Genomic DNA, 11,138 nt, shown 5'->3' with positions numbered 1-11,138 from the left:
ATTTTTCAATATCTTTCCCTTTAGCAAGTGTGTGTGTGTGTGGGGAGGAACTATGGCCCTTTTATAATTTGCAGACTTCAACTCCCAAAATTCCTGAGCCAGCTGGCTCACGAATAAGTCAATCAATCAGTCAATCAATCAATCAGAATAGAGCTGAAAGGGCCCTTGGAGGTCTTCTAGTCTAGCCCCCTGCTCAAACAGGAGACCCTGTATATACCATTTGAAATCCACAAGTCATAAAGGGGCCATGGTTCCCCACCTCTCCTTTAGCAGAATGTTTGGATCAATATTTGATGGGGTGGGGGAGCATCCCATGAATTTTGGCTTCTCCCCAGTTTTTAAAAACTTTTTTTTCTCTTTAACAGGATGCTGGGATCGATTGTAATTGATTGGTGATTAGTCCCAGGGATGCCTCCTTCTCTCCAGTTTTTAAAACAATTTCCCCCTTAACGAGCTGGTTGGGCTAATAATAATTGATCAGGGGTCCGTCCCGCGACTGTTTACTCCTCCCCAATTTGTTCCTTTCAACATACTGCAGTTCTTCTTTAAGAAGCCAGCGAAGCTGATCGCAAGAGGAACAAAAAATTCATTTCGGTTTCCTGCCTAGGCACAGCCCAAAGACGGTCACCTGTTTTGGAGGAAAAGAAACTAAACTTATCTTTCTCTTTCTTTGTCCCGGCAGAGGAAGCGGTGATGGCAGCTGAAGCGTCCTTGCAGGATTTGGTGGAAGAAGCCACCTGCTCCATTTGCCTGGACTTTTTCCAGGACCCCGTGCTCATCCCGGAGTGCGGCCACAACTTCTGCCGGGGCTGCCTGACCCGCAGTTGGGGGACGTCGGAATCGGAGGCTTCCTGTCCCCAGTGCGGACAGACCTTCGCGCCCTGCAGACAGCTGGCGCGGGTGGCTGAAGTGGCCAGGCGATGCGGAGGTCCTTGGGGCGAGGAAGGATGGAGCTTCTGCCCAAAGCACCAGGAGCCCCGCAAACTCTTTTGTAAGGACCACGAGACTCTCATCTGCGTGGTCTGCTACCTATCCAAAGAGCACAAGGGCCACTCGGTGATCCCTGCGGAGGAGGCTTTCCAGGAATTCCAGGTAGGAGTCAGCCAGGAGGAATCGCTGCGGAGGGGCATCCAGTGCCAGCCCTCACAGTCTTTTTACCTCTTTACTTGCTTCCTCCTGCTTTATCCCACCCCTTATCTCCCTGCCTGCAATGTTTAAAAAACAGGTTGACATCCCTGTTGTCACTGATCAAAATTCAGATGCTTGTCAATTGTATTGTTGTCCTGGGCTCTTGTGTTCACCCTTTGCCACCTTCTGATAAACAAAGTCAATGGAGAAGCCAGATTCGCTTAACAGCTGTGTGACTAACCTGACAACGGCAGTGATTCACTTAACAACATTTGGAAGAAAGGTTGTAAAATGAGACAAAACTTCACTTAACTGTCTTGCTTAGCAACAGAAATTGCCTGTAGGAAGAAATAGGTTCCCTTCACCAGCTCCCTTTCCACATTTGCTCTAGAGCGAAATCGTCATGGAGTCCAAATCTTGAGTGCAGAGGCCAAAAACCACTCCTGCTGGATCAGCCCAAACTTTCATTTCTCAGTGATGCTTCTGGGATGATTGCAACCAGGAGACTCAGGCAGCTCACTTTAATGCCCTTGCAGGGAGTCCTTGGCAATGAAAAAAGTGACAGAATGTTTTTTACCCTTGTGATCATTGCAGGCATTCCATGGTCACAGGATCAAAATTTGGACGTTTGCCAACTGTCATGTATTTATGATGATTGAATATACTGGGTCTTCTAACTGGGTCTTCCCTCCTATGTAATTCTTTACAGAAAAGAAACTCAAAACTTATATTTTTCAGATCAAGGTGGAGGGTTGCCTGAAGGCTCAGAAGGAGCAGAAAGAAAAAATAGCGACATACAAAGGAGAGACAGAGCAAACTGTGCAGGAGATGCTTGTAAGTATTGATCCAACGGTGAGGAGCTTCTGAGCTAATAGGAAGGAGAACCTCATCCGCCATCTTTGATAATAGGCAGCCTGTTTGTAAGTACAAGTTCTGACTTAAATTAATTCAAAGTTAAAGACTGTGTGAGGCACAGAACTTGTTCTTAACCTGGGGACTGAGATGTCACCATTGGCTGAATGAGTCTCAGTTGGGTTAAGTGCCCCTATCCCATGAGCTGTGTTTTATGCAATAGGTTTGGCTTGCTTAATAAATTAAGGCAAATCGTATTTCATCACTGAAAAAATTGTGAACACAAACATTTTTCTGTCTACATTTTTGAAATCCCTGATTGCTAAGAAAATTTTCATGAGAGATCATTTAAACTGGAGCCTTTTTTTTTTCTTTTTAGAAACTTCCCCCTTGTGTTTTTTAATGTCAAAAGGGTTTTTTTCTCCCTAGGAAATTCTCCCACTTCACTTTTGGATTCTTCAAGGAATCCATTTAATTATCATGACAAAATTAAAATTATTAAATAAAATAATTAAAATAAAATAAAATTATGCCATTTGCTTTTTCTCATTCTTGTTCTAGGATCGCATCGACAAAGTGAAAAAAAATGTGGTTGCTGAATTCAGAGAGCTACAACTCTGGTTAGAAGAAAAGGAGAAGCTTCTATTGACTCAAATGGAAGAAACGGAGAAGGATATTATGGCAAGAAAGGAGAAGGGTTTGGCCAAGCACATGGAGGAACTGGGCTCTCTTGACCATCTCATCCAGGAGATAGAAGAGAAGCTTCAGCAGCCAGCCAGCAAACTCTTACAGGTCAGGTAATATCATAGAGATCATAGAATCCTAGGGCTGGAAGGGACCTTGGAGGTCTTCTCTGCAGAAGGCAGAGTCCTTATTCCATCCGGAACAAATCTATTATTGGAAGCCTCCAGTGATGGATCACCCAGAACTCTGGGAGGGAAGCTGTTCCACTGATAAATACTTCTCACTGTCAGGAAATTCTTCTGTATTTTAGGTTGGATCTCTTTGTGATGAGTTTTCACCCCGTGCCTCTTGTCCTGCCTTCAGGTGCTACGGAGACTAAATCGATGCCCTTTTCTCTATGACAGCCTTCCAAGTATTGGAAGATGGCTGTAGGGTCTCCCCTAAGCCTTCTCTTTGTTAGGCTGAGCCTACCGTGTCCCCTTTGCCATTCATTGTACAGTTTGGCCTCCAGAGCCCTTATCACCTTTATTGCTCCTCTCTGTCTCAGCATTTTTTTGGTATCATGGTGTACCAATGATGAAATGGAATAGCCTGCTTTAGCCCCTCCACAGAATACTCTTTTTGACTCTTTCCTTCCCCCGCCCCAGAAATTTAACTGAAATTATAATAGTGAAAAGTACCAATGGAAATGAAGAAAATAGGGAAACGGAGAAGGATAAGAATGGGAAAGAAGTGTCAGATAAAGGGAAAACAAAACATTTTCAGCACAGTAAAATACAAAATAAAATGACAGCCTCAAGTTTTTATTTTTTATATTTTCTCATTATTATCCAGGTGTATAAAAACAGATTAGTCTAATAAGAAAAATCAAGTATCAAGAGTTCCTTTTTTTCTATCTCAAGCACAAAGTTTAGAAGCAGCTTCCAAGTAGAAGCAATGGGTCATATCTAATTAAAGCAGTCAATTTTGTCATTTTTTCTAGCTCCATCACTTTTTCCATCCATTCTTCTCTTGTGGAGGTTGATATACCTTCCCATGTCTGCATGTAGGATTCTGGCTGCATTTGACTCTATGGAAAGGAATGGTCACCAAATGAGCTATTTAGTCAAGGAGTAACTGTAATGGCTTAAATTAGGGATACATAATTTGATACAGAAAAAGCAGGCCATGCAAAAAGCAGGAATTCAAACTACTGGTCACTGTCTCTATATTCTTCACAATTTGAGGTTCCTATCCCCTGTTGGAGGTTATGGTGGTGGGTGTTCTTTGTAGGGTCTCCCCCTCCCCTTAATCTCCAGGCAAGGAAAAACCCAACACTGATGTCTTTCTACAAAGTATTATAACCACCTGGATTTTCCAAAGGGCCTTGATTCTGGAAGCTTAAATGCAGGGCATTTTTTTATTCTATGGACGCACTATTTTGTTTTTCAAATGGTCTTTTCTTTTTGCTATTATGTGTTATATATATATATATATATATTCTGTAATTGTGTTGAATTCAACTAGGGTATAATTTTTCTTAGGCAAAAAAGTAAAAACAATACCTCTCCAAAAGAGGTTGAACAGCTGAGGAAAAAAGAGCAATGGGATTTTTTTTCTTTAAAAAAATGGAAGTATTTTATCTGTCTGTTAGCGTCTGGTTGTCCAGAGGTTTCACTCATTTGTTTTTGTAAATGTAAGAATTTAATTTTCTGCTTAGGAAATGGCTCTTTTCAATGCTTTGTCTCTCTTTTTTTTAGGACATTGGAAGCATCTTGAAGAAGTAAGTAAATCTACCCTTTTCTTTACTGTCTCAGAGATTAGCAGCTCCTCCAACAGTTTTCCTATTTTGGGAAGTTCTGTTTGTATTTCGGAGTATTTTAATGTAAAGATTGCGTACTGTATTTCAGGGCTTTTTAGACATTTCCTCAGATAACTTCAACACAATATAATTAGCAATATTGGATATGATCAATTATTGTTGGTTGCATAGTCAGCCAGATGTTTAGACTGAATTTGGCCATTTTACCTGCCTATTGAATCTTTCCCAAGAAGAGACAGATGTTTGATGGTTTTGAAGGTATCATTGTATGATGTAAACTGTTCCAAGTAATGCAACTATCATAAATACATGCCAGTTGCCAAGCACCAGAATAGTGATTACAAGGACATTGTGACAGATGTTATCTGCTATTTCATTGCATTATCTTTAAGTTTAAGGTTAAGTTTACTTTGTGTCATTGCACCTCGTACATCAAAATTAAATGCCATCTTCAGTGTACATCATACATAAGAAAACTATAAATAATAATAATAAAACAAAAACAAAAACATATCCTTCACATTCTACACAATGAAATAGAAAACCTGTGATACTGCATTAGTATACAGTAGAATTCAACAGAGTTACCTCTCTGGGATAGAAGCTGTTTTTCAGCCTATTTGTCCTTGTTTTTATTTACCGTCTGCCAGATGGCAATAGTTCAACAAAAGGGGTGCCCAGGATGAGATGGATCTTTAGGAACGTTTTGAACTTTCTTAAGGCAGCGGGAGCTATAAAGCTCTTCCAAGGAGGGGAGGGGGCAACCAATGATCCTCTGGGCAATGATGTTAACCCTCTGGAGTGCTGTCCTATCTGCCACGGTGCAATTGGCAAACCATACACAGGTGCAGTAAGTTAAGATACTCTCTATAGTGCAGCGGTAGAAGGTCACCTGCAGTTTTTCATTCGGTTGTTTTTTCCTGAGTAATCTCAAGTAGTATAGTCTCTGCTGGGCCCTTTTGACCAGTGCTGCAGTGTGAGCACCCCAGGTCAGATCCTCTTTTATGATAACACCCAAAAAACTAAACCTGGCCACTTGCTCCACCTGGTCTCCATTGATAAGCGAGGGCTGGATATCTGATCTGTTCCTTCTGTAGTCCACTATAAACTCCTTGGTCTTATTGGTGGTAAGGACCAAATTATTGTCTCCACACAGTGAAAGCAACTGGTCCACTTCATCTCGATAGGCAGACTCATCCCACCCCCTGGAGATGAGTCCTACCATTGTTCTATCATCTGCAAATTTAATAATAGTATTATTGGCGTGAGTGAGAATGCAGTCATGTACGTAAAGAGTATAGAGTAAGGGACTCAACACACAACCCTGTGGTTTACCAGTGTTAAGAATAAGGGCCGAGGAGGTGTGATTACCTAACCTGACCCTCTTGAGAGCAGCCAGACAGGAAATCCATAATCCAAAGGTAGATTGAATGAGAAAGTCCAAGGTCCTTAAGTTTAGATAGACACTAGTCTATGTGGAAGAATTGTGTTAAATGCAGAACTAAAATCCATCAAGATCAGTTTGAATATTATATCCATCGTCTAATTACCTACGTCACCCATAGTAGTCATGTGTCATCAGTCATTTGATAAGATACAATCCATTGTTTTGGCCAAGAGATTCACAAGAATTTTCAAGAGTAGGGAGCCCCAAAACTGAAACTTATTGGCCTTTACTAGATCTCTCCTTGAACTTGACGAAGGTGGATGAGTGCAGTTCTGGATCAGGATCCACTGAGTCGCACATGGTGCCCATATTTGAATAGCTAGCCAGAGAAATGACTGAAGCCATGGAAACAGGGCCCTTCTCAGTCAACAGGAGTGCTGATTTCCCACCAGCTTACCAGGTACTTAGGATCCGAGGACAGGGCAACACAAGAAAATGACAATCAATGACTTAATAGCTGGCCATTAACACCCCACGTAACAACTAAAAGCCACACACAACCAGGCACCACATAAATACAATGCGTAGAACAGTCCAGTGCACACATTCTGGAGAGAGGGAGAGAGAGAGAGAAGTTCCCTAAGGATGGGCTCCAGCACGAGTCTGAAAGCTCAGAAGTCAAAACCTCCAGTGACCAACTCAGATTAGATCCTGTAGCTAGCCAATCCTCAAGCACCATCTGATGGTTTAGAAAGCTTCTATTGGCAGGTTGATAAAGGTTGCAGGAACTGGGCATGGCTAGTCTAGTGAAGAGAAGGACCAGGGGAGACATGATAGCAACAGTGTTCCAATATTTGAGGGTCTGTCACAGAGAGAAGGGGGTCAACCTGATTTCCAAAGCACCTGAAGGCCAGACAAGGAATAATGGATGGAAATTGATCAAGGAGGGATTCAACCTGGAAATAAGAGAAAAATTCTGACTGAGGAGAATGAACCACTGGAAGAGTTTTGCCTTCAGACGTTGTGGGAGCTTCATCACTGGAAGCTTTCAAGAAGAGGCCGGACTGCCATCTGTCAGAAACGGTGTGGGGTCTCCTGCTTAGGGGTTGGTGGTGTGTGTCTTGGACTAGATGACCTACAAGGTCCCTTCCAACTCTGTTGTTCTGCTATTTTGTCTTGCCAGATACCAGGCAAAGGAAACATATGAAAATCCGGTGGATTTACTTCTAGAACCGAAGTGGACAATCTGGGATTACAGTGATATGACTGAGCTTCTGAAAAGTGCCATGAAAAAATTGAGAGGTAAAAAACAGCCGCTGGGGTTTTAAGCTAGATGACATTTTGAGCATCCAAGAGAGATTCTGGGTCAATGTCACATGGATCAAACAGGGATCGATTTCAGGATCAGTGTCTCAGTTAGGATTGTAAATGGAGACTACCTGTAGTCTTCGTAGCCCAAATCAGTGGTGGGTTCCTACCGGTTCGCTCTGGATCTTGCAAACTGGTAGTAGCGGTGGCGGGAGGCTCCGCCCATCCACCTGGACATCATCACAGACACTCTGCGCACGCACCCACATTGTGAACCGCTAGTGAAGGTAAGTGGAGCCCACCCCTGGCCCAAATCCATATGCCCTGATCACTGGAGAAGCAGAATAAGTTTCCACTAAGTATAATGGAATACATACAGGTTGTTCTTGACTTACGACCTCAGTTGAGCTGAAAATTTCTGTGGCTAAGCAAGGCAGTTGTTAAGTGAGCAGTGCCCCATTTTACGAACTTTTTTGCCACAGTTATTCAGAAAATCACGGCAGTTAAGTGAATCGTGGTTGATAAATGAATCTGGATTCATGCATTGATTTTGCGTGTCAGAAGCTCCCCAGGAAGGTTGAAGAGGACAATCCCAGAATCATGGGATGCTGCAACCATTGTAAATACAAGCTGGTTCCCAAGTGCCCAAATTTTGATCACGGGACTGGGGAGGCTGCAACCGTCATAAGTGTGAGAACCGATCATAAAGCTCCTTTGTCAGTGCTGCTATAACGTCACTAAAAAATAGTTGTAAATTGAGGACTACCTGTATATGGAATTTATTTATTTATTTTTATTATTTATTAGTCCAATTTATATGCCGCCCTTCTCCGTAGACTCAGGGCGGCTTACAATGCATTCTAGCAATAGCCTGCATACTTTTTGAATATACCTGCTTATTAGGGCTTTCGCGCCCCCCCCCCCCCCCCGCGGTGTTGTTCTATACAAAGTTGGCTTATTGGCCCCACAATCCGGGTCCTCAATTTACCTACCTCGAAAGGATGGAAGGCTGAGTCAACCTTGAGCCTGGTGTGATTTGAACTTGCACTAATCGTAGGCAGCTGGCAGCTAAGCGCTAGCACTTAATAGCACTTTAGTCCACTGCACCACTGAGGTGCATATATAGTAGAACATATTTATACCTGATGGAATATATATAGCCACCATTCTGGCTTGTAGCTTTCCCTATTCCTTATTTCCTGATCTGAGGCCAAAGAAAGCAAACCAGGGAATCTGAGGGAGGCCCTTCTGTCGCTCCAATTCCAGTGATGAGATGCTGAATTCCTCCCTTTTCTTCCCCAGATACTCTGGAAAGTGGACTTCAACTACAGGAAGGTAAATATGAGTTATAGGAATTGGATTTCCTTGCTATTTTGAGCTCTGATGCCAGTAACGTGAAGAGAAACATAATAGATCAAAAAGAAAAATATAGGTTTAATTACTATATAAGACTATGATGATCCAGTAAACTTTAATGATTATATGATTTATGAACTATTACTTGCCATTTATATGTACAATATTAGCTAATGCAGTGGAGAAAAATTCCTTGTGTGACTGATCACATTTGGCCAAATCAAGCTGTTCTGTTCTGTTCTGTTCTACTCCTCTACTGCTACTCCGCTCCGTTCCGTTCTATACATACCATATTTTTTGGAATGTAAGACGAACCTTTCCCCCCCTAAAAGAGGCTGAAAATTTGGGTGCTTTTCTCATTGCTGCTTCCTCTCAGCTGTGCCTTAGAAGCTGATTTTTATCCCCAAGCAGGGGATAAAAATCCAGCAAACTAATGTGCTGAAGCTGACCAGACTAAGGACGATAGCCAGACGAATACCTGGTAGGCAATTTTTTTTTCCTATTTTCCTCCCCAAAAACTAAGCTGTGTTTTATACTCTGGTGCGTCTTATACTCTGAAAAATACGGTAATCTAAAAAACTGAAGTCAATCTTGGTGTAAAATGAAATATTTGGACAAATGGGAAAATATGACCTGGGAGTGAAAGGAATCTTGAATTCCTACCAAGCTAATAACATCCTCTTGATTTTACTGCCTGACTATAAGTTGGTGAGAGACCAGGTCTTTGGGAGCAGAAATTAGGTCCTTTGGGTCAAAGCAAATAGCAAAGTTGGAGCATCAGGGTTGCCTCCACTCTGTGGGCCATCAGACTGGTGAAAGCAGAGGTTTCCTGTATAGGATCCTCCCCTTTTTTACATCCCTGTGATACCCTGATGCTCGTAGAGAAAAAGACGGAGCTTCCTCACATCCCATCATGTGTCCTAAGTTACCTCTGGGGGATCCTTCTGACTTTTCCCAGTTCAGAATTGAAACATGGCAGCCTCTTGCTCTGCCTGATCTTCTGGAAGAGGTGGAGCACTATGAAGTATTTGAAGGACTTGGCCATTGTGAGACTTGTGGACTTCAGTTCCCAGAATTCTTGATCCAGGATGGCGAAGCTGGACGGTAATCAGCAGAGTGGCGGCCACATGGGAGACTAGAGACTAGGGGAATTGACCAGTGGAGCCAAGAGACGAAGAGCTGAGGGGAGGAGCCAAAAGCTGTACAGGTAGTCAAGGTATCCTGAAGGTGTGCAGCTTAGTGGCAGATGGAGGGGAGGCAGATGGACTGGAAGATGGCGAAGGGAACCTAAGTGAATGGAAGGAGAAGGCCAGAGGAGCGCTGAAGAGGCCGGCAGTTAACAGAGGATGGGACTAAGATGGTGGGAGAGCCCGAGTGCTTGGAGAAAAGGGAGCAGAGGGACCTGGACAATAGCAGCCCCATCAGCCATTGGAATTCTGTTAGTTAAAGTCTACAAGTCTTACAGTTGCCAAAGTTGGAGGACTCTTGACCAGGCAATGCTTAGGTGTTGTTTAAAAGAACAATGAGTCTTCCAGTCCTGGGGGGGGGGAGGTGTTTGGAAGCTGAACTCCATTCACACAAGAGGGTTAAAGTCTTGGGGGTGAAGACACAAACCAGGCCTGCAGCTGAAGCTCTTGTTTTTTTCCTTCCTTCTTCTCTTCCCCCTTACAGAGAATGTACCTCTGGATCCAGACACAGCCAGTCCTGGCCGCCTTGAAATCTCTGAAGATCGGAAAAGTGTCAAAGGAGTTAAAGGAAAACATTTTTTACATTATGCTTCTGTCCTTGGCTGTCAGAAGTTCTCAACAGGGAGACATTTCTGGGAAGTTATTGTTGGAGGTAAAGGAGACTGGCGTGTAGGGGTTGCCAAAAAGCCAGTGAACATAACAAATGTTGATGAGCAGATCAGGCTCTGCGAGTTTGTGAAAAGCGTAGGGAAATACTGGGCCATATCATCAAGATTCTCTGAACTGGTCCTGACTAAGGAGCCCACGAGGATCTGCGTCTCTCTCAACTGCGAAGGGGGACAAGTGAGCTTTTTTGATGCCAGCACAGCAACTCTGATCCATACAGTCTCAGACGCTTCCTTGGTTGGAGAGACCCTTCTGCCCTTTTTCTCTTTGGATGAGGGCACCTGCATGACACTCCCCTAAAAGAAGAGATAACCATGGACAAAAATTTGGAAAACTCCCTATTTGCCAAGCAGGGATCTTTGAAAGCCTTTAAAGCAGAGATTCCTTAGCTTTTTGCTACTTCAGCTTCCTTTATTGTTCTATGCCACCCTGGTCAGTCAATCAGTCCTTATAAAGGAATAACCTGATCATCATTTCTATTTGTCTGGATAAAAAAAAAATGAAGTGTCCTAGGATCTTTATAGGCTTTAGCATTGTGTGTTCAGATGTATCAGTATTAAAGATACTTTACAACTAAACCTGTCAATCATTATTTTATATGTCTGTCACAGCTCTCCATCCCATTTATGGATCATGCTTGTTTGTTTCATGTTAGTTGCAATCAATGATTGTTTAGGTGTCCATAACTCGGTATATTCTGTAATCATCCCCTTCTTTTTTTCTTTCCTTCCCCCTTTTTCCTCCAGTTTCCTTTTAACACATAATTGTC

At 42.8% G+C, this 11,138-nt stretch overlaps 2 protein-coding genes across 2 annotated transcripts; both read left to right on the top strand.

Annotated features, from left to right (window-relative positions):
- Window positions 1-613: 613 nt before the first annotated feature.
- LOC148115709 (zinc finger protein RFP-like) lies at window positions 614-3,501 on the top strand. The gene is made up of 3 exons (XM_087883969.1): window positions 614-1,092; window positions 1,867-1,962; window positions 2,542-3,501. Exons 1-3 carry the CDS (start codon window positions 694-696, stop codon window positions 2,779-2,781), a joined length of 735 nt encoding a protein of 244 aa, XP_087740095.1. The 5' UTR covers window positions 614-693; the 3' UTR covers window positions 2,782-3,501.
- Window positions 3,502-4,315: 814 nt separating this feature from the next.
- On the top strand, window positions 4,316-10,947 carry LOC148115708 (butyrophilin subfamily 1 member A1-like). The gene is made up of 4 exons (XM_087883973.1): window positions 4,316-4,426; window positions 7,036-7,154; window positions 8,463-8,495; window positions 10,188-10,947. Exons 2-4 carry the CDS (start codon window positions 7,115-7,117, stop codon window positions 10,667-10,669), a joined length of 555 nt encoding a protein of 184 aa, XP_087740099.1. The 5' UTR covers window positions 4,316-4,426; window positions 7,036-7,114; the 3' UTR covers window positions 10,670-10,947.
- Window positions 10,948-11,138: the final 191 nt, after the last annotated feature.

Source organism: Pantherophis guttatus, chromosome 2, assembly GCF_059756535.1.
Source record: "Pantherophis guttatus breed Tessera chromosome 2, ASM5975653v1, whole genome shotgun sequence".
Taxonomy (NCBI): Eukaryota; Metazoa; Chordata; class Lepidosauria; order Squamata; family Colubridae; genus Pantherophis; species Pantherophis guttatus.
This window is presented reverse-complemented; position numbering and strand designations above follow the sequence as displayed.

Excerpts from the sequence above, each read along its gene's own strand:
- LOC148115709 (XM_087883969.1), top strand. The coding sequence starts at position 694 with ATGGCAGCTGAAGCGTCCTTGCAGGATTTGGTGGAAGAAGCCACCTGC. Across the intron at positions 1,093-1,866 it reads AGGCTTTCCAGGAATTCCAG|ATCAAGGTGGAGGGTTGCCT; the intron begins GTAGGAGTCAGC and ends TATATTTTTCAG. Across the intron at positions 1,963-2,541 it reads AAACTGTGCAGGAGATGCTT|GATCGCATCGACAAAGTGAA; the intron begins GTAAGTATTGAT and ends TTCTTGTTCTAG.
- LOC148115708 (XM_087883973.1), top strand. The coding sequence starts at position 7,115 with ATGACTGAGCTTCTGAAAAGTGCCATGAAAAAATTGAGAG. Across the intron at positions 7,155-8,462 it reads TGCCATGAAAAAATTGAGAG|ATACTCTGGAAAGTGGACTT; the intron begins GTAAAAAACAGC and ends TTTCTTCCCCAG. Across the intron at positions 8,496-10,187 it reads TGGACTTCAACTACAGGAAG|AGAATGTACCTCTGGATCCA; the intron begins GTAAATATGAGT and ends TCCCCCTTACAG.